At 56.5% G+C, this 23,091-nt stretch overlaps 1 protein-coding gene across 8 annotated transcripts in view; it reads right to left on the bottom strand.

The window, feature by feature from the left end:
• ADAMTS14 (ADAM metallopeptidase with thrombospondin type 1 motif 14) overlaps positions 1–23,091 on the bottom strand; it is a 78,718-nt gene that overhangs the window by 8,563 nt on the left and 47,064 nt on the right. For 5 of the 8 annotated variants that reach the window (XR_014018875.1, XM_081266912.1, XM_081266910.1 and 2 more), the window contains 14 exons: positions 22,444–22,549; positions 21,823–21,915; positions 20,784–20,927; positions 19,815–19,947; positions 18,452–18,565; positions 16,282–16,430; positions 14,403–14,578; positions 12,104–12,237; positions 11,600–11,723; positions 10,488–10,571; positions 5,938–6,101; positions 3,765–3,933; positions 3,185–3,317; positions 1,498–1,705 (listed from right to left, as the gene is read on the bottom strand). Coding sequence is in view for 7 of the 8 variants with exons in the window: in XM_081266912.1 (XP_081123038.1) it covers positions 1,498–1,705; positions 3,185–3,317; positions 3,765–3,933; positions 5,938–6,101; positions 10,488–10,571; positions 11,600–11,723; positions 12,104–12,237; positions 14,403–14,578; positions 16,282–16,430; positions 18,452–18,565; positions 19,815–19,947; positions 20,784–20,927; positions 21,823–21,915; positions 22,444–22,549 (1,931 nt within the window). In the remaining variant the exon portion in view is untranslated. The remainder of the gene's footprint in view (positions 1–1,497; positions 1,706–3,184; positions 3,318–3,764; positions 3,934–5,937; positions 6,102–10,487; positions 10,572–11,599; positions 11,724–12,103; positions 12,238–14,402; positions 14,579–16,281; positions 16,431–18,451; positions 18,566–19,814; positions 19,948–20,783; positions 20,928–21,822; positions 21,916–22,443; positions 22,550–23,091) is intronic. The other 3 variants (XM_081266914.1, XM_081266913.1, XM_081266916.1) reach the window with 2 other exon arrangements.

Below are 23,091 nucleotides of genomic sequence, written 5' to 3'. Positions count from 1 at the left end.
ACCTTGTTAAGGACACATAGGAGCCTTAACTAGCAGCCTCATTATTTCAGTTCCCAACTCTGTCAATCAAGAGACCTAAGGGACAGGGTCTCTCTGGCCCCTTCTAGCTCTGACATGCCATGATCTTGTGACTCAGTTTACCCCACTTGCAGAGGTCTGCCCAATGTCTCCTTCCCCCCAGGCATGAGTGCCAGAAGCAGAGGTAACAGGTATCAGGGGCTCGGGCTGTCACACATGCCACCTCTGGGTCGGACATACTTCCTACTCTGATAAATGGGTCACGGGGTGGGGGGGTGGGATTCTGGGGTGGAGAGGCAGGCCCCCAGAGAACAAGGCTGCCCAATCAGGTCACATTTTAGGCACTGACCACATCCTCCTAGCTTACTTCTCATCCTGGAGCATGTGACCACTGGGTGAGGCACAAGGGTCCCGGGGCCACAGACAACCACAGGACGAACATGGCTCCTCCCCCCAGGATGAATAATGACCAAGAGCAGCCTCCAGACCTGAGTGTTTACCAGGCTCACCATCCGTTTTCTCTCTGGGGCCTTGGAGGACTAGCAATCTTTATTTTATATCAAAATGAATGAAGCTGTATGTTATGGAGATAAATATAAAATCTGCACGAGTAGGGATTTTTGTCTTTTATTTATTTTTGCTTTTTATTTGTATTGGTACTGGGGCTGGCACTCAGAGGCCCTTACATGCTGGGCAAGTACTCTTCCACTGAGCTGCACCCGAGCCCTGGGTAGGAGGGTTGGACTCTCTTTTTCTTTTGGTACCGGGGATTGAAACTAGGGGGCTTAACCACGGTGCTATATTCTCAGCCCTTTTTATATTTTACTTAGAGACAGGGTCTTGCTGAATTGCTTAGGGTTTTGCTAAGTTACTGAGGCTGCCTCCGAACTTGCCATCCTCCTGCCTCAGCCTCCTGAGCTTCTGGGATTAAAGGCGTGCACAGCCATGCCTGGTGGGATTGGACTCTTTAAGAAGACCCGGTTAATACTCTTTCACGTAGGCCCTCCCTGACCACCCTCTGTCCTTGTCCTGGGTCACATTCCCTGTCACCCTGCACAGCTCCACCTGGATCTGTACTCTCGACCTTTGTCTACTCTGTCCCCCATCTGGACGGTGAGCTCCAGGAGGGCGAGGATCTTGCCTGGTGCTCTGTTCCCGGCATTCCTTGTACAATGCCTAGCATGCAGTTGGCACTCAGCATGTAAGAATATGCATTCATATGCTCATCTGGGACTTGGGGATATGGACCCGTGCCTCTTGATGCTGTGTGAGCCTTAAAGGAAAGGGACACGCCCCACACAGAGCCGCGTCCCTGTGTGTGGGAGCGTTCCATTTTGTTTTGAGAAAAACAGCATCAGATGCCAGGAGAGGTGCAGACAGAAGCTCTCTGCCTCCAGGGAGCCCCAGGAAGGCCCCTGGAGCCTCTCCACTCTGGCTCCCCCCTTTCCAAGCATGGCCAGCCTCCTGAGGCCAACTCACCTGGGACCAGGCTCCTGTCCGCCACTGGGCTGGGCAGGGCACGCGAAGGCAGGGCCTCCGGGCCTCGGGACGGTCACCAGGGCACACCTTGGCTGGCAGGGCTTTGCGAGTGCCATTGGAGAGGGGCAAAAAGCAGTGCACCTCCCGGGTCTGCACCCCCAGCTTCCCGCAGCTCCGGCTGCAGGTACTCCACTCATCGGTCACCCACCTGAGAAGGGGCAAGAGGCGGAGGGAAGGGGACCAAGGGAATGCTTCCCTCCAGGTGTCACCTCCCACCCCAAGAAGGCCACACAGAAGGGGTGCAGGGTGGGTTTGAGCTTCAAATGACCCTCCACCTGCTCTGCAGCTGCCTGGCTGGGTGACCTCAGGGAGGCCACTATTCTCCACCGCTCTGTCTCCTCATTGGCAAAACCAGAAAGAGGCATATTTAAATTCTGTACCCCGCATGTCCTGGGGTCAGCTGTTAAGGCCACTAAGCCTCAGTGACACCCCATCTTTACGTCAGGATATTTCAATATCCCATAAATATTCGAGGCACCATTCTGGGTCCTGAGACAGAGTGGTGCTCAAAACGGACCAAAGACATATTCCACACAAGAGCAAGTGTGTAGTACGGTCATCACCACCCTCAGGGGGGCAGCACCCGCAGCTCCACGGGTGGTCTGCAAACATCTCGGAGCAGCAAAGCAACTTCCACCAGCATCTCAAGCGGCCATGGCCATCATCGGAGGAGACAGACAAAAGCCAAACCGCTGGGTGGGGATGGGGGAGGGCAGCCCAACACCTTCTTCCCTGGGTTTCCTGAGGTCTCTTTTAGTCAACTAGAGCTCTTTGAAGCACATATTCAAAGTCAACCCCTTTCTTTAAAAAAAAAAAAGACTCAAGATTTGGGGGGAGGGGACAGCCCACCCAGGACCCCAGGCCGGTTCACCCTGCATGCAGGCCCTGTGAGCACCACATTTGTGGGACAGTGGTCTGAGTGACAGTGTAAAGGGACAAGTGGAAGGGAAGCACGGGGGCTGGTGATGAGGCTGTCCCTGGCACAGGACAGCCACCCAGCTCTTGTCCTGGCCCCTGATGGCATGTCCAGCCCAAGGGTACAGGAATGGCTCTAGTGTGGAGCCTTGGCCAGCACCCCCGCCCTGCCCCAGTCGTCCCCTGGGGGGTGGAGAGGAGAACAAGGGACAAGGCCCTCTGTACCTCCCTATGGGAAGCTGCCCTCGGTCCTGCGTGGGGGCACAGGGACGCCAGGTGGAGCTGAGGAGGTCCTGAGGCTGGATCCAAGGTCTGGGCCTGAGTCCTCCAAAAACCACTGCACTAACCTCCCCCTGAAGGTCCCTCCAAATAACCCCAAGGGCATGACCTTGTGCTCAGAAGGGCCTGTGCTCTCAGGCTAGGGAATCTTAAATCAGGCTAGGCCATGTTGGGGCTGGCAGGCCAGGTCCCTGGACTCCTGATGACCAGACTGAGGAGATGGTGGACACCACCGTGACCAGAGCCAGGGGCCTGGAGGCACTGAAAACTTGTCACTGAGGGGAAGTCAGTGATTCTGAAAGCCCAGAGTGCACGGCCAGGCACAGAGGGGCAGAACCTGCTGCACGGGCTGCTCTCTCCCTGGGAGACCTGGCCACAGGCTGTCCCCAGGAGGCAGTGCAGGGCCAGGCTCCCAGCATCCCTGAGCACTCACACAGGCTGGGAGCACGGGTGCTGGTTGCAGCGCCTGCGGATGGGCTTGGGTCGCTTCCTGTGGTCACACAGGTGTCTCTGCACCGTGTGGTGATCGCGTCTTCGCCGGCATCCATATTTGGTGAACTGGATGCCTGTGGAGGGCAGGCTGCTGTGAGTCTGCTCCAGGCTCCCACTGGCCTGTCCAAGTCCTCAGGAGGGGACCTTCTGGAGATGCTGGAGACTCCTCCTACCTCCCTCTGGGCCCCACAGCCCCTCCGGCCTGAGCTGCTTTCTGCAGAATACCCTCCTTGATGGGTCTCCCACGCTCCCAAGAAGGGCTGCTGGGGAAGTGACTTTGGATGCCACCTGTCCCGCTGAGGGGAAGCTCTTACAGGCCGGGTCCCCGGCCTGCAGACTGCTCCGGCAGCCCCTGGTCTCCGCCCCAAAGCCCTGCTCTGAACGTTTCCACACACTGGAGATCTTTAAAGAGAAACTGAGGCATGAGGAGGGACGGTCAACGTCCAGTGGAAACATCACCCCCACACTCTGCCTCCCCACTCCTCCCCCCACAAGGAGCTGGAGGGTCAGGGGGCTGGTACCTCCTCCGCAGGCCTTGGTGCAGGGTGCCCAGCTCTTGAGCGCCCACTCATAGGTGTCCGTCTCCTCTAGAAGGACGTTGTTGCTCCCGATGAGCGGCAGCAGGTCCTCGTGGATGACATACTTGTAGGCCAGGCTGCCGCGGGGGCCACCCTCAGTGGGAGGCAGTACCTAAAGGGAGATGAGAAGGAGGAGGTGGCACAGAACCAGAGAGAGAGGCAGGGCTGGTAGAGGGGGTGAAGGGGCCAAAGAGAAGGACAGGGTCAGGATTGGGAGGGGTCGGCTCTGGGACTGGCAGACGGGCAGGATTCACACCAGCAGCCAAGTGACAAACTTCTGCCCCCAAATTAAGCACCTACTATGTGTCAGGCCCTAGAGCAGCCCATGCTGGGCTCTGCGTGCTTTTCCCTCCCTGGGTTCTAGTGGGCAGGACCTGCTCCCTGGCTGACTCCAGAAGATGGCCAGCCGATGCCAAATCCTTATCAAATAATGAATTGCAAATGCTTTCTCCCATCTTGTGGCTGGTCTTTTCCTTTTTTGACAGGGCTCTTTGATGCACATAGTGTTTAATTTTTTGGAGGGGATAGGTACTGGGGATTGAACTCAGGGGCACTCGACCTCTGAGCCCCATCCCCAGCCCTATTTTGTATTTAGAGACAGGGTCTCGCTGAGTTGCTTAGGGCCTCGCCATTGCTGAGGCTGGCTTTGAACTCTCAGTCCTCCTGTCTCAGCCTCCCTAGCCACAGGGATTACAGGCGTGCACCACTGTGCCCAGCTATAAACTATAAGCGTTTAATTTTGATGAAGTCTAATTCATCTAGGTCTTCTTTTGTGGTTTATGCTTTTGACGTCGAGGAGGACCCAAGATCATGGAGATTTACCCCTCTGCTTTCTTCTAAGAGCTGTCTGGTTTCGGCCTCACATTTCGGTCTTTGATCTATTTGGATCTATTTTGAGCTAATAGCTGCCCGAGGGGTGAGGTGGAGGTACAACTCTGTCCTTTAGCATGTGAATATCCAGTGGTCTCACCACCATTTGTTGAAGAGACTATTTTTTTTTCTCCTTGAACAGCCTTTGTGCCCTTGAAAACCAGCTAGCCTAGATCAATGGCTGGTCCATAAAAACAAATTGAATAGAAAAGTACTGTGTTGGGTGGAATCTCCATGCCGACACCGACAGAGGCCGAGCCTGCCCTCCAGGCTTCCCTGACAGGAAGGGGCCGCACAGGAAGAAGCCCACCCAGGGTCTCCCCGCCACCCAAGGTTTCTCCCCGAAACCCAAGGGCACATGGTCACAGGTCTTGTGGGCCAATCTGCTGGCCTAACAATGCCTGGTCCACAAGCCCTGGCCAGGCCTAGGAAGGACGTGTGGGCAGAGATGGGCCCCATCCAGGACAATGGCCATGTCCCCCTTTTTTTAATATTTATTTTTTAGATATTTTTTTTAGGTGGACACAATATCTTTATTTTACATTTATGTGGTGCTGAGGATGGAACCCAGTGCCTCATGCATGTTAGGTGAGCACTCTACCACTGAGCCACAAATCCCAGCCCCCATGTCCCCTTTTTAGGAGGCCAACACTGCCAGATAGCACCCCCTGGTCAGTTGCCTTCAAGTCCTGAGAAAGCGATGTCAGGACTCACGTACTGACCATGCCGTGTGCACGCTGACTCTCAATGAAGCCAGGTGACCTGGGAGCCAGCCCTGCCCTCACCACACACCTCTGACCAGAACCCTTTCCAATATTGCTATAAAAAACAGACTTCCTGCGTGTGACCTCCTGGGGTGTGACATTGAGGGGACAACCATTTCCTTTTCCCTCCTCACTTGTCATCCTGCCAGCTTATGTGTGAGTGTGTTCACATACGTGCTCTCCCACTCCGCTACACCCTCAGCTCATTTTATCTTTTATTTCGAGAGTTAGAGGTAGAGGCTGGCCTTTAACTTAGGATCCTCCTGCCTCGGCCTCCTGAGAAGCCGGGATTACAGGGATATCCCACTGGGTCCCGCTCACCCTGACAGCTTTTAAGCACAAATGAGGAGCTGTCTCCAGAACAGAGGGTGCCATGGCCTCCTGCAGACACAGGAGTGGGCTCTTTCCTCTGGACTGGTGGAGTGGAGACGGTGAGGGGGTACAAGGAGCGGGCAGGGGCCACCTCAGGGAGCGGGGCTCACCAGGACAGCGATGGCTTCGGGCAGAGGCCCACTGGTCTTGAGGCTGTCTTTGGAGTCCTCCACCGTGTGCTCCCACTCCAGGCCCAGCGCGGTGAAGGTCCGGCCTGTGGCCTCCTTGCCCTTGGGGTTGAGGATGAAGCTGCCCGTGACCTGGTTCTTCACCACTGGGCGGGGGAGAGGGTCACACAGATTTCTATCCCCTGCTACGGGGGCCAGTGCATATGCCAGTCAAGGCCTTCCCATGGGGCCCTCGGGGCTCCTCTCCAGCTGCCCCGCCTTCCACCAGAGCCCTCTGTACACAGGTCAACACAGTGCCCCCTGCACGCGCTGTCCCTGCCTCTGGACCCTGCTGCACCACGGCTCCCCTTCACTGCCTTCCCTGCATCCTGACTCACCTCTGCCCACCACCAAGGCCCAGCATAACCCCCTCCTCAGATAGCCCGGCTCAGGGACGCGGCCCTCTCTGAAGCTTCTGCAGCAGAGCAGAGGCTGGGCCCAGGTTCTGGAGTCAGACCGACCAGGGGGAAGTCATGCAGCACGCCCGGATGCTGCCTCCGCCTCTCCACCTGTGAGATGGGACTGGTGATCGTCCCCAGTCCACAGGCTGCCATCCCAGGCGGATACTAGCATACCCCACCCCCTGTGGGGCTGCTGGGCAGGGAAGGAGTTCACAGGGGCAGGAGCCCTGGCAGAGGAGGCATGTGCCCAGGCACTGGGGGCTTCACAGGCTGTGGGTTATCACAGACGCCTCGCCCTGCCCAGCAGCCTGACGGCACAGCGCCAGCTCCCGCCCAGCCCAGGGCCACAGGGAGCAGGAGGTTTGAGAATATCCATGAATTTCTATCCCTATACGTCCCAGTCAGTGAGGAACTTGTTACTAAAGAGGCTGAGCGGCAGGTGGGTGGAGTCGTGCCCAAGCAGAGGCCCAGCCAAGGCCCGTGGGTGTTCCCTTGGCCACCCTAGAAGCAACCAAGGTAGGGGAAGGGTAGAAACATGGGACCCCAGCCCCTTAGCCGAAGAGTGAGAGGGGAGCAAAGGATTGGCGCCCTGGGGTGTCCAGATGGGAGGCCCTTCAGAGCCCCATCGTCTAGATTAAAATGAGGATAATCAAGCCGGGCACGGTGGCACAGGTCCCAGCGGCTCCCAAGCCTGAGGCAGGAGGATCTCGAGTTCAAAGCCAGCCTCAGCAACTTAGCAAGGCACTAAGCAACTCAGTGAGACCCTGTCTCTAAATAAAATACAAAATAGGGCTGGGGTGTGGATCAGAGTTAAGTACCCCTGGGTTCAGTCCCCAGTACCAAAAAATAATAATAAAAAATAATAAGAGGGTAGTTGCAACCAAAGAGCTAACCAGGAGCCAGTCACTCTGCTAGCTCTTCAGGTGACCCCTTGCTGACATCCTAAGGGCCAGGCTACTACAATGCACACAGGGGGTCTGAGGCTCCCTGGGGGCGGGGGTCTGCCCTGGCGGGAGGGGAGGCAGCAACCATAGGGAAGGGGGAAGGGAGCAGAGTCTCCCCTTCCTGGGAGCTGCCCCTCACCTCCTTCCCTCCAGGGCCTTTTCCACGCTGCCCAGTCCCTCTGCCCTCAGACTGCCTGCCCTAGTGCTGGGCAGCACCTCAGGCCAGGTTCAGCCCGAGTTCCCCACTGCCCTCGGCCACTCCTGCAGCTCATGGCCACTATCACGGTCACCTGGCTGTAACTTCTCATTCCAGGGGTGAGGTTGGGCCAGCGTGACTCTACCACCCAGACCCAGCTCTGCCCCGAGCTTCTTGTCACCACCAGCCACTACCTAACCTTTCTGAGCCTATTTCCTCAACTGTAAAAATGGGGTCACAGTTTCCTTCCTAGATTATCGTGAGGCTCACATAAGATAATGGAAGAAAGAGGGTTCAAGTTTGGACAGAGCCTTGGCCTTCAGTGCAGAGGCTGCTACCCGTCCCGGGCTTCTGCAGAGAGCACACGCCCTGCAGGCCATGCGCACGCATGCGCACACACACATGCACACGTACCTATTCTCACTCGTGTACCTACTGAGGGCCACCATGAACCTACACACATAAATGAGTGGCACAAATAGATCTCATCCCTAAGGTGGCCCTGCTCCTGCTCCCTCCAGGATCCCAGAATGTTCCCACCCTTCGCCTGGTCCCATGAGAACAGCTCAGCTACATGGACTGTTCCCCACCTGTGGGGATCAAGGACCTAGACTTCTGGAGGGTAGAGGGGCTGACTGCTAATGCAGCCTCATCTGCAGGGAGGCAGGAGAGGCATCTGGGGAAAACGTGCCTCCCCCCTGCCCCCGACCCAGCCCCATCCCCACATCCTGCAGGAGATCTCTGAACTGTCCCCAAAGCTCATGCTATAGCACAGACCCAGACTGGCTCTGCCCCCACTCCTGGGCTAACTGGAGCACACAGAGGGCCTGAGCGTCCATTCGTGCCTATGGCCTGTGTGTACCGCATCCTTTCGGGGGCCGCCCAGAGCAGGTGAGGCAAACATCTTCTCCAGGGAACACAAGTTCTCCAGGAAAAGTTTTAAAATTTTTATAGCATTATATTAACAATAATCTAAAAATCTGGTTGTTGGCATTTTCATGATATTTGAGCTCACCGATAAATGTTTCGTGTTAGTGTTTATGATGGAGAAGGTGCCAAGCAGTGCGACCTAGGGGCATAATAGAACAGAGGAGCCTCTGTGACAAACCAAGGTGACATTGCAGTGCTTGGGCCCTCTGTGAGGACTCTGAACGCAGGCGTGTGTTCAGAGGATAGCCCACCTGCTACCTGCTGCTGGTGGCCCCCAGGCCCTGCTCCAAACCGTGGAGCAACACGTCTGCCTCTCAGGTAGAGTTCACAGTGGCACAGTCCACCCTGAGGAAGTGTGCAATTCAGTGATGCTTTAGAACATTCACCACATCACTGTGTGTCAGGGTTTAGGTGTGGTGACCCCCGAGTGCTCACACGTGAGACAATGCAAGAAGGTTTGGAGGAGAAATGATTGGGTTACAGCTTTAACCTCATCAGTCAATCCCTGCAGTGGCAGGGAGTGGCTGCAGGAGGTGGGAACTGGGGCGTGGCTTTGGGGTATATATTTGTATCTGGCAAGTGGAGTCTCCCCTGCTCTCTGATCATGATGTGAGCTGCTTCCCTCTGCCACACTCTTCCACCATGATGGTCAGCCTCCCCTTGAACCCCAAAGAGCTGGCGGAGCCAGGCTTCTATGGACTAAGAACTCTGAAACCAAGAGCCTTCAAATAAACTTTTCCTCCTCTCCAGTTGTGCTGGTCATATCCTTTAGTCACAGCCATTGCAATTCCAGAACATTTTCATTACCCCCAAAAGAAACCCAATACCCATTACTTATTACCCATTTCCTCCCCGTGGGCCCTGGCCACCACAAATCTATTTTACATGGATGTGGATACGCTTATTTATTATTTTACTTTTGGTTCATGTGTTGCTGGGGATGGAACTCAGGGCCTAGCACATGCTAAGCACATACTTTACTACTGAGCTACACGCCCCCACCCCAAGGTCTGGATGCATTTATTTTTCTGACTGCCCAATTTGGTTTCATCAAAACTAAAACAAAATAAATCAACAAAAAATATCTCTTACATTATGTTAATATTCTTAGTTTGAATTATTTTAACTAATTTGAATCTTTTCATTTCTCTCAGGGTTCTAATTTTTAATCTGTCCTGGCTTCATAGCTCTGTGACCGTGACAAGCATGGAGGGTAGACACCTCACATAGTGACTGTGTTTAAGTATCATTATAACAGGAGTAACTTAAGGGTCTCCAGGTGGAAAGCAGAAATGCTACAAGTTCCCCCTATTCCTACAGGCAAGGCCCCCCGGTACTGTGACTTGACTATTTCTCCCAACCACAATCTGATTTTCTTCCCTTTGAGCTTGGCTGTGTGACTTGGACCAAAGGGACATTGGAAACATGCTGTGAATAATCCCAGTTAGCCTGTTGTCACATATGGCCCTGTCACCCTTATGACCCCAGCTGAGAACCAGCACCAACCTCACACATCCTAGACCAACTAGTCCCCAACAGACCTACCAGCTGACAGGATTTGCACAGGTCCATCTAAGCAGCAGCAGAACCACCCAGCTGAGCCCAGCCCTGAGACTGACTCATAGAACTGTGAGCTAAGAAATGACTGTTGTTTGGAGCTACTGTTTTGAGGGCTGTATGTTATGCAGCAAAAGCTGACAGATACACTCTGTGAAAATGGTTTTCCTTTAAAAGCCATCCACATGGACAAGAAGTTTAAACAGTGGTTTCCCCTGAGGAAAAAAACAATCTCTGTGTGACAGGGGTGCAAGGGGGACTCTTAACTAGATTTCCTTCTAGACCTTCTGAAATTTGAACCAAGGGACAAGTCACCCATTCAGCAGATGTTTAGAAATAAAATAAAAGGGATTCTGTGTCATCATTCAAGTCTGTGGACGTCCACCTGTCCTCTGTTCTCCCAGAATTCCTGGACCTGCAGGCAGGGCCTGGGGCCTGCCACCTCTCCCAGCACCCAGCACTCACCAATGCGGTGGGGGGCCTTCTCCAGCGCCTCCATCTGGATGTGCCTGGCACCTGCCGGGATCTGCACCAGTTTGGCAGCTGCTCCTGCACAGAAGGTTCCAGAAAAGCAGAAATCGCCCTGAGTTGGTGGCCCATTGCCTGTCACCCCACCTTATTCACTTGCAGAACCTCTAACTTAATCAGGAACATCTTACTTAACCCCAGAACCTCTCTGAACTTGTGTCCTCCTCGGCAAAGCAGGGATGGGACCTGCTCCCCTAGGGGATCCAATGGCAGGTCACAGCTTCAGGCACCCTATAAACACGTGGGCAAGGTGTGGCTATTATGTCCCCCTCCCTTGGCCCAGTTCTGTCACTTCTCCCCTGTCTCCTCCTTTCCCCCCTCTGGCCTCAGCTCCCCTTCTTTTCACACCTTAGAATACTAGGGGGATTTCAATGAAATAGGCCACAAGATCCCAGGTGGCTGTCCTGGGCCCCCGTGGCCCTCCCACTCCGAGGCCTGGAACCAAGCCTTTCTCAGAGTCGCCAACCTTCTGCCGTCACATACAAGGAAAGACAAAGCAAAACTATAAAATCCCCACCCCGGGGACCTAGAGAGGGAGATCTAGTTCACACTAACATGTAAAGGACTACTACCAGATGCCCTTTCCACTTCGAGTTTGATCAGATTGGAGGTGGGGAGCCAAGGAACTCAGAGATACCAGGAGTCCAAAGCCAGAGGTACCACAGGTTTAAAGAAGATGAGAGAGGGGAGAAGGAGGAAGAGGAGAATGAGGAGGAGGAGGAGGAGAAAGAGGAAGAAGAAGACAGATGACCAATCTTGTGGCCCTGGCCACACTTTCAGACCTATCTGACCCTCGCCCCACCAACAGCCCTGATGCCAATGAGACGGCGGGGCTCCCAGCGTGACACACCACCCAGCAGGAGGGTGCTTCTCTGAGATCCCAGGCCCAGTGTGCAGCCGCAGCATGCCCGGAAGACGGGGTGAGGGCTGCTGCTTCTGGCTCACCAACCCCTGGGCAGCCTGGAGAGGTCTGGGGACAGGCTCAGGGGCCCCTCCACCCCACACTGAACCATGGCACAGATCAAGGAGGAGGGCCCAGCCCAGCTCACCTGCCTGCTTGGAAGCTTTGCCCAGAGTCCCCTTCACGGTCCTGCAGTGGGAGTTGTCACCGCCGCAGACCCCACACTTGTCATCAGCCTTCATGGACCCCACCTCCTTGTCACAGCCAACAGGCTGCGGCCAGAGGTGAGATGAGCGGAAAGAACCCTGCACCCAGCCCCTGAAGCCCCTGGCTCCCTCCCGGTCCCCAGGCCTCAGCCTAGAGAGGAACTCTACGCAGAAAGTATCCAAAGACAGGTCGCCCACAGATTTGCCATGAAACCTGGTCTTGAACCCCGTGTGGTGAGGATTTTTGACATCTCCTCTCCCCTTGAATGGGCTAGACAGTAAGTGACCCCTTCTAGCACCCCAGGACTGTGTCAAGGACCAAGGGGGTGTCCTGAGTGCAGCAGGTGCAGGCATGCTTATCTTCCTAAGGAGCACGGGACGGGGATGGAGCCCCCCTCCAGTCTCCAAGAACCAGCAGAGGTGGGTGACCTGGAGGGGGCACCCACCACACACTCGCCACGGGCACAGAGGCTGTAAGGGTCCCGGTAGCTGCAGCGCGTCCCGTCGTGGACCACCTGGTTCATGAACACCACGTCTCCCGTGTCTGCCGACTGGCAGATGAGCTCACACTTCTGGGTGTCTGTGGGGAGAGATACCACGGTGATCCCCGCACTGGGCTTGCAGAGAGCAGGCAGCCCAGGACGACATCAGCCTGCCATCAGCCTGCGGTGCAGCCCAGAAGCCCCCCCACAACCCCGTACACCACCCCCCACCGGCTCTGCACAGCAGGGGGATCACTGTGTGTGTGTGTGTGTGTGTGTGTGTGTGTGTGTGGAGCCTGGGCAGAAAATCCCTGCTCTGGTGCGTGTTAATTAGTCACGTCTGTCTCCGTCTCCCGTCTCCCAGGGCGAGTGCTTTGGCCTCTCACAGCTTATTTCATTATCCCTGGTCAGCAGAGTGCCACATCGGGATATCGAGAAAAATCAAGTGACAAAATAATACCCAAAATAATAAGCCAAGGCTTAGTGGCTGCTTCCTAGGTATCAAAGCCTACGCATACCCTGATGTACAACCTGAAATGCTTTTTGTGAAACTAACTCGTTTAACCCTCTCAACACCCCAGGGAGGTAGGTTCTAGAATGACAGAGGAGGAAACCGAGAGAAGAGGCCACACGGTGATTCAGCAGGACCTGCCCCAGCAGCCGAGCACACCGTGGTCTGACCCTGCAACTGAACACATTTATACACCTCAAAAGTGGTGGACAAGCCAGGCAGGCGGTGGGCTGGATTGGGGTTTGTAAATGGAGCGGCAGAAAGGGAGGGAAGAGGGCCCTTTCTGGTTCAAACTATGAAAATGTTCTCTTCTCTATCTGGGCTGCTGATGACCTAAGAAGGAGGCTCCAGAGAAAACATAAACACTTGCTGTGCTTCTTAGAAAAAGCGAGACTGGGGGCTTAACCAGCTTCCTGAAATTTGTCTAGAAGTCCTGGGAAAAGCCCAAAGTCCAGCTGCCCAGCCTTCCCCTCCCTGCCCCATTTTGCTACTGACCAGACCTGGAAGCTTTCCAAGTCCAGCCTCTCTCTCCCACAGCCCATTTCTAAGGAACCTGTCTGGCTCCTGCTTCCAGACCCTGAGCTCCCAGGCCACTCGGTGACTCGCCACCAGCATTCAGGCCCCCAGCCTGGAGCCCGACACACACACTGCCTTGGTTTCTCTGCACAGGAGTCAGGCAGGGTCCTGGCCAGTGCAACCAGGCAGGAGGGGTCTGGGAGTCCAGGGGAGCCAGCCGACTTCCAAGATATCCCCTGCAAGGGTGCTCCAAAGGGTGTGGCCATGACAGGCCCCTGAGTTCCCTTCCAATTTGAGGATTCTGTCATTCTAAACATGAGCCAGGGAGCATGGGGTCCTGGGGTCAACCCTGGGCTCAGGGAATGAGAGGCCACTCTCACGGGAGCTGTCTGGAGCCCAGGGCGGCACGGCAAGCAGCATCTACCGACAGGGAAACATAGGAGCTTGGGGCAAGAGATGGGCTCCGAGGGCTGGGAAGGGCCCCCCAGCCTGAAGGCTCCAAGATGCCATGAACATGGGGCCCCACAAGAGGACCCAACGCAGACAGCGACTGACACCAGCACGGTCCCCAAACTCAGACCCTCTGCGTGAGTGCAGAGGCCTGTGTGACCATCCAAGGCAGCCTGGAGGGGTCCCTCTGCCTGCCTTTCAAATCACCTCCAGTGACCGCTGGAACGGAGACCTGGTCAGTACCAGATAAGAACCTGGCATGTGATACAACTGAGCTTCTGGGGACACTGGTCACGTGAAGTGAGAGGCGCCTGAAGCCCTGGGGAGGGCTGGGAGACCCCAGGGACAAATTCCAGGAAGTGATCTGAGCTCCAACCTCACTTTTTCTAGGGAGCACAGTGTTCCTGTGTTCTCTGGAACATTCTTAGGACAGATGCTCACCCATGCAGGCAAGCACAGATGTCTGAAAGGCACCGGCCCCAACTGCAGCCTGCAGGATTCTACAGCATCCCTGGGAAAAGCACCCCCCCCCCGCCCCCAGCCACTTGTATCTGCAGGGAAACCGTGATCAGAGCATGTGATCAAGGGATGGTCCAGATGGGGACCCCAGGGTCACCACACACAGGCCTACACAAAGATCTGTGGCCACACTCATGACGGCAATGTCCCTTTCGGCACCTCCACGTCCCACACCTCCACGGATGGGAACACCTGAGGGAGGAACTTCCTGGGAACACATAGCCCCGGTGGACACCAGGAGTGGGGAGTGGGCGCAAGGCCGCTCACCATCCTCAGACTCGTAGGGGAGCCAGCTGTGCTTGGTGTTCTGGTGGGTGTAGTAGGAGTTCCGCTTGGCACACTGCTGGGCCCGGAAGTCCTCGTAGGGCCCGGGGCACTCCTCGGGGTTGCAGACCTGGTACTCGAAGGAGGGCCCTGAGCACAGGCGGCCTCCGTAGGCTGGGCTAGGGTGGCACAGAGAGACCAGGTGACCTGGCGGGTTGATGGGGCAGGTGGGGGCTTTCAGGGGCAGCTCAGCCAGCATCAAAGGGCTCCACTAACTTATCAAGCAACCTGCAGCACGGCCGCTGAGCTGCACCTCCCAGACCCTCCCTCCCCCTCCTTGGGGCACACATCACCTGTTCCACTGTGTGCCGGGGTGAGGGGGCAGGCAGATGGACACTAGGACCGATTAACCATGCAGTAGGCACTTAATAAATAACTCAATGCTGTCTATTTGCATCCGCATCCATTTAATCTCATAATACACTAAAGAGTGGTCCAGGAGACTTGGATTGGAATCAGAAGAGCATGGCGCCCAAGTCCTGGCCATGCACCTTGATCAAGTCACTTGGCTTTGCCTGAATTTCCCTTTGAAAAGAGGGCCCATCGTACCTGCCTACTGGTGTCTGTAAAAATGATAAAAAAGGGTGTGGGAAAGCGATCTATACTCTTTTCTCCATGAAGTCAAGAGGATTAAAGCTACTGATACAAGAATCCAAGGGCATGAGGTTAATCACACCCTGCTCACAGATGCTGGAGAATTACAGGGGCGTCTGCGATTAAGTGCTTAGCATCCTGTCTAGCCCCGACCAAATGCTCAGTGTACTCTGTTAATAATAATTGTAACGACTATCTTGATATTCGCTAGCGTCTATTAAGTGCTTAATCTCTGCTGGGCATGGTGCTGAGGGCACATGTTATTTCATTTAAGCCTCAAAAAATAAAACCAGCTATTATTACAAAGGAGCACAATGGACGGCTGCTTTGAGCCAGGGGATAACTGCAGGTCATGACTGTGAGGTGATGGAGCGGGGGTGCCACTGGGCCTTCCCGTCACCTTGGCTTTTGTATCTCCCACAGGTGAAGACTACAAGGAGGTCCACCTCGGCTCCATCTGCAGGAGGTCAGTACAGCTGTCTATGAAGGCGCGGCTGTCTCAGTAAGCGGTGAGCCTCTATCCCCACGGGGAAGCAGTGGAGTGTAGGGTCATACCTAGGAGGATGCTAGAGCCACTGTGGTCCTGTGATCTGCCCTTTGGCAGTATTCATCACACCACTTGGAGCCAGGAGGAAGCTGGACCAGGCCCTGTCCATGTGAAGGTCCCTAGGAACAGCTGACCCGCCAGGCAACCTCTGCCAGTCCCCATCTCTCATGAGGCTACCCTAAGCAAGCTGCTTTGGCTTGGGAGATGGGGACCATGAAGAGCTGGGAAATTCTGAAACCATGGAGCAGGGGAGGGGATCCCACAGAGGGGATGAGAAGGGACAAATGTCTCTCCAGAATGCTGAGGTTGGGTAGGGGCACAAGGACCTTGTTAGAAAGAGGTAAGTTAAGAAAAAGGAAGTTCTGTTCCATGCGGCAGAAAATAAACTTGGGGATCATGTGCAACACATTTCACGGGGGAGGGGGGTCTTGACTGACAGTGTCTTGGGTCCACCCAGACCCTCTGGAGAATCTTCTATACATGAGAATTTGAGAATCCCAATTCCGAAACACACACACACGAGTGAGAAATGATGGGTCACTGGGGAATGCTGGTGGGAATGACCTGCCCCACCCTTGACAATCTTGGGTCCTCATCCATAGAACACACAGGAGCCATTCTCTGTCCCCCACCACCACCTTCCCCTCCAAGACCCTCAGCCCACCCACCAAGTGCACTCACGGGGGGTTGTCACAGCTCCGGCTGCGGGATCTCACTCCACCCCCACAGGACCGAGAACATGACCCAAACTTGGTCCAGGAGCTCCAGCCTCCATCCTGGCCATAAATCTGCTCCGGCGACTTCCAGATGCAGTAACCTTTGAAACACCACTGGGGTGAAGTAGAGGGCACGAGGTCACCCTGGACCACTGCAGCAGAGCCTGCTCGGGAGGGTACTCAAGAGGACACAAGGCACAGCTGGGGAGCCCAGAAAAAGAGACACTGAGAGAGGAGCCGGGGGTGGACAGGGTCCCACCCCTGTCACCAGCTGAGCAACCTCAGACAGGGGGTTCGCCTTCCTGAGCCTCATCTTCAACAGTACCATGGGGATAACTGCCCCTCACTACAGAATTCAGTGCAGGGAGCACGCACAGCTCCAGAAATAGCAGAGCGTATTGAATGAGATTAATGAGGAGAATAAATATGCAATTAGTTCAATCATCATCCAGGAGCAATAAAAGGAGGAGGAGACCAACCTTCCCAGGCTATCTAGATCTGATCTTGACTTTCCTTCCTGGGGCCACAAGCAGATGTGTCCCTGGAGTCAAGCTGGCCAGGAGGGCCTGCCCTGCAGTGTGGGCAGCAGAAGCATGGAGTCCCAGAGGCCCAGGCTGGAGCCCCAGTTCAGCCATGACCAGCTGGGTGGGCCACTATTCCTGCTGAGCCTGGGTGCACTCACCTGCTCAACAGGGCTATTGCAGAGCAGCAGCACCAGCCCCTGCAGAGCAGGAGCTGGGCTCTCCAAGGAGGGAAACACCCTCTCTTTTGCTTTAGGCTAATGTGAAAGAGCCAAAGCAAAGCTCTCTGGGCCTTTCTCAAGAAATGAGCTCAGCAATTCTCAACCTTGGAGTCATGGGGTGGGGGGTGGGGGGCCCTTAAAACTCCAGATGCCTGGGCTTCCTGCAGACAGCTAAGCTGGAATCCCCAGGGGAAAGGGCTCTCAGAAGCTATGGTGGGGCACGGTTTACAAACCATAAAAGTCACTCATTGTGGGAGTCGTGCAACTTTCACCAAAATCCAATTTCAGAATACTTCCACCACCCCCAAAAGACCCTCTGGGTCCACGTGCAGTCACTCCCTGTTCTAGGGGTGGGGAGTTTAAAAGCTCCCTGGGTGATTCCAACATGCAGCCCAAACTGAGACTCACGGATTAACTCTTTATGTGAAATTGTGACCGGGGAGGGCCTGGGACTTTGAAACCACCTGGGAAATTTTAAGAAGCAGAAAGACCTGGAGCAGATAAAGCTGTCTAGGAAGGGAACCAACCAGGTTTGGAGCCCACGGGGCACATCCAGGGCTAGGGAAGCCCCATCCATCTGTGAAGGCACAAACCTGGGAGATGCCCAGCAGGGCCAGTAGGAGGGCTGAGCCTGGCTAGGGCAGAGGCCACAGGTCAGAGGGCAACCTGGGGGTAGGGCACTGGGCTCATGGCTGATGCTAAGCAAAAACCTCTCTGAACCGTCCTGCTTCTCCTTGGCTCCTTTACTTGCTTTGACCTGACCCTATAACCTCCATCTTGAGGCACGGGAAGGAGGCTTGGTCAGGGATAAGCAGCCTCAGCAGGGCTGGAGAAGTTCAATGAATGGCCCAAGGTCACCAACACACAAGGGCAGGGCCAGCAAGAGAGCAGAACCCCAGCTCAGGGTCCTCAGACCCAGGAACGAGGTCCCCTGACCAAAGCAGCCCTGGCACCCAGGCATGCACAAGGGAGCAAACACCCACCAGGAATATCTCAACACTGAGGGAGAAAGGGACAGCTTGGGGCTGGGAGTGGATGCCTGGAGTCTTCCTTCATCCCCCGTAGGCTAATCACTCCTTATGTGGCCCTGACAAATTCCTTGACCTGCTCGGACCTCATTTTTCTCATCTGTAAAACGGGGCAAGCATTCCTGCTGACCGGTTATGAGATCCTGCTACACTTGGCCAACTGCGGAGGCGAAGGGCTCCCGTGCGGAGGGGAAGCGTAGCACGTGGGAGGCTGCAGGAGACTCCTGGCAGATCTGCTGCCCTGTCCTTTGGCACTGCCCCTCCTTCACGTATACACAGGCCTTGGGCCTCCAGGATCTGCACCTGTCCCGGCCAGGGATGTCCCACCCCCGGGGAAGCACTTCCACTGCAGACCCTGCAGCTACCTTGCCTGGTGCACACTCGGTCCCATCCAGCGGGGGCCCCTTCTTGGTCTTGCAGAAGTATGGGTTGTCCGGGTGGCTGCACCACAGCTGTTTGCAGGGCTCAAAGGTCCTGAACTGTGTGGCAAAAGGATTGGGTCACCAGGCTGACTCTCCAGCCCTCACAAGTTGTCCAAGGGGCAGGAGGTGGCAGTGCAGAGAGGGAGGTGTGGTGGATGCCCAGGAAACCTTGAGGAAACCAGAGCTCACACACTCTCAAGCTCCTCTCACCCCAAGTGCCACTGGCTCCCAGGACTCCTCTTCTCCCCATTAGGAGCGGTCCTCTCCTGGCTATCTTTCCCTAATCTGCAGAAGCTACCTTGTCACTGACCTGGGACAAGAGTTTCAGGCTCTGAGGAGTTCTCAAATTCCTGTGCATATGGGGGATGCTAAAGGGACACCGCTGAGGTTGAGGCCCCCATCTCCCTCTAAGGTGGACATCCAGCGAAGCCAGAGGTTGGTGATCGTATGTTCTAGACTGTCCTGGAAAGCCCCAGGGGCCTCATCCCCACCCGCCAGACGAGCATCCCACCAACACAGCATTTGGGCACTGAAATCCCACACCCTGTCCTTCCATCCCAAAGCTGTGCTGTGTCAGACCACACGCCCCAGCATGGCCTGAGAGAAGGGAAGGTGACCACATACAGGGGCTCCTCGTGGTACCAAAGAGAGCCTCTGTCCCATGCAGGTGAGGGCTCTGAATACCCTACATGGGGGGTACAAAGCACTTGGATCACCCAGGCCTCCCCTTCAGAAAGTGCCCTGCCCTCTGATGTCACCTTATCAGAGCCTCAGCCAGGGCCACAGGTAGCACAGTTTGGTTCTTTCCCGGGTGATTTGAGCTGATCTCTAGGCTTAAGGGCCTCCCTTCCTGTCCTGCAGGGTGGACCAGGGTTATGCTCCTGGTATCTGCAGTCTTGGGCATAAGGATGGGGGCGGGGGAAAGGACGTGACCCCCCTGGAGAGAGGTGATATGCGGGTACAGAGGTGCTCCCAAGGACCAGAACCTGATCTAACACCTGGACGGCTCCCCAGGTGAACCCCCAGGGCGCAGCCAGCCAGGACCTCCCTCCCTGGGCTACTCCTACCATCTTTCCCAGGGCAGAGGCTGTTCAAGCCCCCTGACATACCTGTCCCCACAAGCAGACCCGGGCAGGGCCTGCGTCCTGTCCACCCTGCTCCTCCCTGGTGGCCAGCACTAGGCCTGCGGGCCCATCCCCAGGCTGACTGACGGTCCAGGTGGAAGGTACCCTGTGAACGACTAGCTTGGCTCATGGAATGACATGGCCCGGCCTTCCTGGCCTGCAGAGGCCCAGGGAATACTCACTGCCAAGCAGGTCTGGTAGCCGGTGCCGAAGTCAAAGCGGCACTGTTCGTCCATTGAGTAGTCAATCCCGGGCAGCTCCGGGGGCTGCGGCCAGGTGGGTTCGAAGGGGTCATCCAGGAGGCAGTCGTAGGAGCTGCCAGAGAAACAAGGGGGTGAGCCGGGCCGCGGGCAGGAGGTCCCTCGCTCTTCCTTGCCGGGGCTGGGGTTTCCAACAGGCACGCAGCCTGCAGGGATGGCAGGCCGCTCCTCCAGGGAGGAAGGCTGACCCGAGCAGCCCTGGCCGGGGGCTTGGTCTCTCCCAGTGACTGCGTGGGAGGGCTCCATCAGCAGAAGGGCAAGAGACCCAGGACTGGGGCTAGGAACTCGGTCACAGCTGGCTTAGGAGACCAATTTGACTCATGTTAAAGGGACAGGCACACCACAGCAAGATTAAATTCAATTGGTGGATAATGTGAGGGCTTTCTGTGCCCTGAGGGGAGGGGCAAAGCCCAGCCCCTGGGCAGGAAGTGCACCAGGAAGCCTGGCCAGCTCCCTGCAGAGGTCACGACAGCATCCCTGCCTCCAGCTGCCCACCATGTCCACTCCGGCCCCTTCTCAGGCCTGGATCTCAACACTGGCCTTGCCCCTGGACATGCCCTCTCAGCCTGCCCCTTCTCTGGGCCTCTGGGGAGACAGAGATACCCCAGCCCGGGCCTGAGGCTCCCAGCCTTCAGCCTGGGTACTGCCTGCAGGCTCGGTGAATCCAGAGTCCCAGGAGGACTGCCAGCTGACTCTCATTAGCATCTTGGGTGGGGCAGGGGTCTGGGTTTTTAATAAGAATTAAATGCAAGCCGTCTCCCGTGCACACCACCCCCTTGTGATGCTGAGGGGGGTGTTTAGGTCAGATGGCTGGAGAAGGCCAGGTAGGGTATCGGTGGGAGAAAGCCACCCGCTCCCCAGCCCCAGCCCCGGGGGGCAGAGGTGGCCTACGGGAGGTAGCGGCTGAGCTCCAGCTTGCTGCAGCGGGACCAGTGGAAGCGGTGGAAGGCAGCCTGCACCAGGGGCGCCATGACGCTGCCCAGGCTGGTCTCGTCCGCACAGCCGTTCCCCTGCCCGTCGTGCTCCATGCCGAGCCTGGAAGGCAGGGGACAGAGGGGAGGCCTGAGTCGTGCTGGGGTGCCTACCCCAGGGAAGACAGGCAGGCAGGCCGGAGGCAGGAGGCTATGGGCCCTGGGGAGGCAGAGTCCTCTCTCTCCAAGGCCACCGGGTGCAAAGCTGTGTCTGCCTGGGGCTCCTCTGTTCTCTCCTCCCAGCACCCGTCTCCCTCCTCAAACCCCACCCTCATCACTATCTCCCATGGCTAGCCCAACCCACTGCTGCTCCAGGACACCAGCCCAGGCCACCTGCCCGTGGGCTGTCGGCTACAGCACCCCCCCGCCCCCCTGGTCCTGCCACCATCAACTGGAGCGCCACGCACGTCTCCCACCAGGCTGAAGGCACAGACTTAGGTCAGGAGATCTAGACCCTTCCCTGAGCCCTCCAGGTGCCACCCTTAAACTCTCCCAGACCCCAGACATACCCCAGAGCTCCGTGCTTGGTAGGCACTGCCCAAGATAGTTAAATTTTAGAACTTTGCTCTTTGTGGCTAGTATTTAATGCCAAAGCCCAAACCTCCCCATATTTTTAATAATTCCAGGTGGCGGCATCTGGCCCGGACCCCCAGGCAGACACATGGACCCCCTAAGCTCATCCTTGTCTCTCCACAGGGAGGAGCCTCTGCTCAGGAAGAGTGGGCGCCCCCTGTGCTCTCCAGGAAGAGGAACTCCTGGCTCCAGAGAGATGCAACCATCAGCTTCCACAGCAGGGAGGCACCTCTGTGTCGCTGGTGCCAGCCCCTGTGTCACAGTGGAGGTAACTAAGACCCAGAGAGAGGAGGCACCACTGCTGTGGGAGAAACAGAGCCAAGGGCATCCCTTAGCCGTGCCTCTGTGGATGGAAGCCCAGACGCGTGGCCTGTGCACATTGTCACCTGACACAGGGGACGTGGCTCTTTCTTTCCAGTCCGTCTGTTTCGGGTGTCTCTCTTGGGCTCTCCACTGCAGCCCTGTTCCTAGAACAGGGCCTGCAAGAAACACCGGTTGAATGAATGAATGAATCTGCTGTAAACAACCTCGGTGCAGAGCCCACAGCCAGCCCCTGCTGGCCTGCTGCCTGGGCTTAAGTGTGCCTGTTTGTGATGGGCTCAGGCCAGCTCTCCCGTGAGCACAGGGCCCTGGTGTGAGCTGGATCGGGTCTCACCAGGACCTTGAGGCGAGGGCAGATGGAGGGAAGCCAGGGACAGAGACCACCCAGAAAACAAGCCCCAGCCTATGACAGGGACACTGCCACTGAACTTCCCAAAGGCAGGGCCACATCTGGTCCCCAGGCCCAGAATTGTTGTGGGGCCCTTGTTCCCTCTCCCTCAGGGCAGGGCCTCCCTCTCTGGGCACTCTGAGACCCCAGGCCTCAGGGGTAGACCAGCCTCACAGGTCTACCTGGGACGCTGGGACCAGATCTGGGGAAAGCCTTCCCCCACAGGATTCCCTGGCGTTCATGGCCCAGCCCCCAGCACAGACCCACCGGCACCGCCCACCCTCCTGGTGCCACTTACACGTGGCCGGTCTCGTGGGCCACCACAAAGGCAGAGGAGAAGCCATCCTCGTGGTTGAGGGCACAGCTTCTCAGGGGGTGACACATGCCAGTGACAGGCGCATACCCTGCCAGGGAGAGGGAAGAGGGCAGAGAGAGAAGTCATAGGCAGATGAGGCAGGACAGGCCAGGGTCGGTGCCCAGCCTGGCCACCTCAGGGACAGCCTGGCCTGTGCTGGAGGGTCCCTAGAGAAGAAGGATGCTCCCAAAGTTCTACCCACAGCAGAGCAGACCTGGGTAGCTGCCCCCACACCCTAGGGCTTGGTGGCTCCCTCCTGGCCTGGAGGCTCCTGCTGCCTCCTCCTCTAAGCAGAGGCGGGATTTCCAGGCAGATCTGAGCCTGCGCACACTCTAAGTCCACACCGACTCCCTCCAGTCCTGGCGTCAGTCAGTCAGTCTGCAAACAAGCTTGGGAGGCCTTCTACGCGGAGGTAGAGGGTGACACTGTGTTAGACAGTATGGGGGGGCTAGGCACGGTGGTGTGTGCCTCAGGTCCTAGCTGTTTGGAAGGCTGAGGCAGGAGGATGGCTTGAGCCCAGGAAGGTTTTTTTGGTTGTTTTTGTTTTATTTTGTTTGTACCAGGGATGGAACTCAGGAGCACTCAACCACT

This window comes from Spermophilus citellus (genome assembly GCF_964194105.1).
Source record: "Spermophilus citellus genome assembly, chromosome: 15".
Classification (NCBI taxonomy): Eukaryota; Metazoa; Chordata; class Mammalia; order Rodentia; family Sciuridae; genus Spermophilus; species Spermophilus citellus.
The sequence above is the reverse complement of the archived record's forward strand: the minus strand, read 5'-3'. Positions and strand labels throughout refer to the sequence as shown.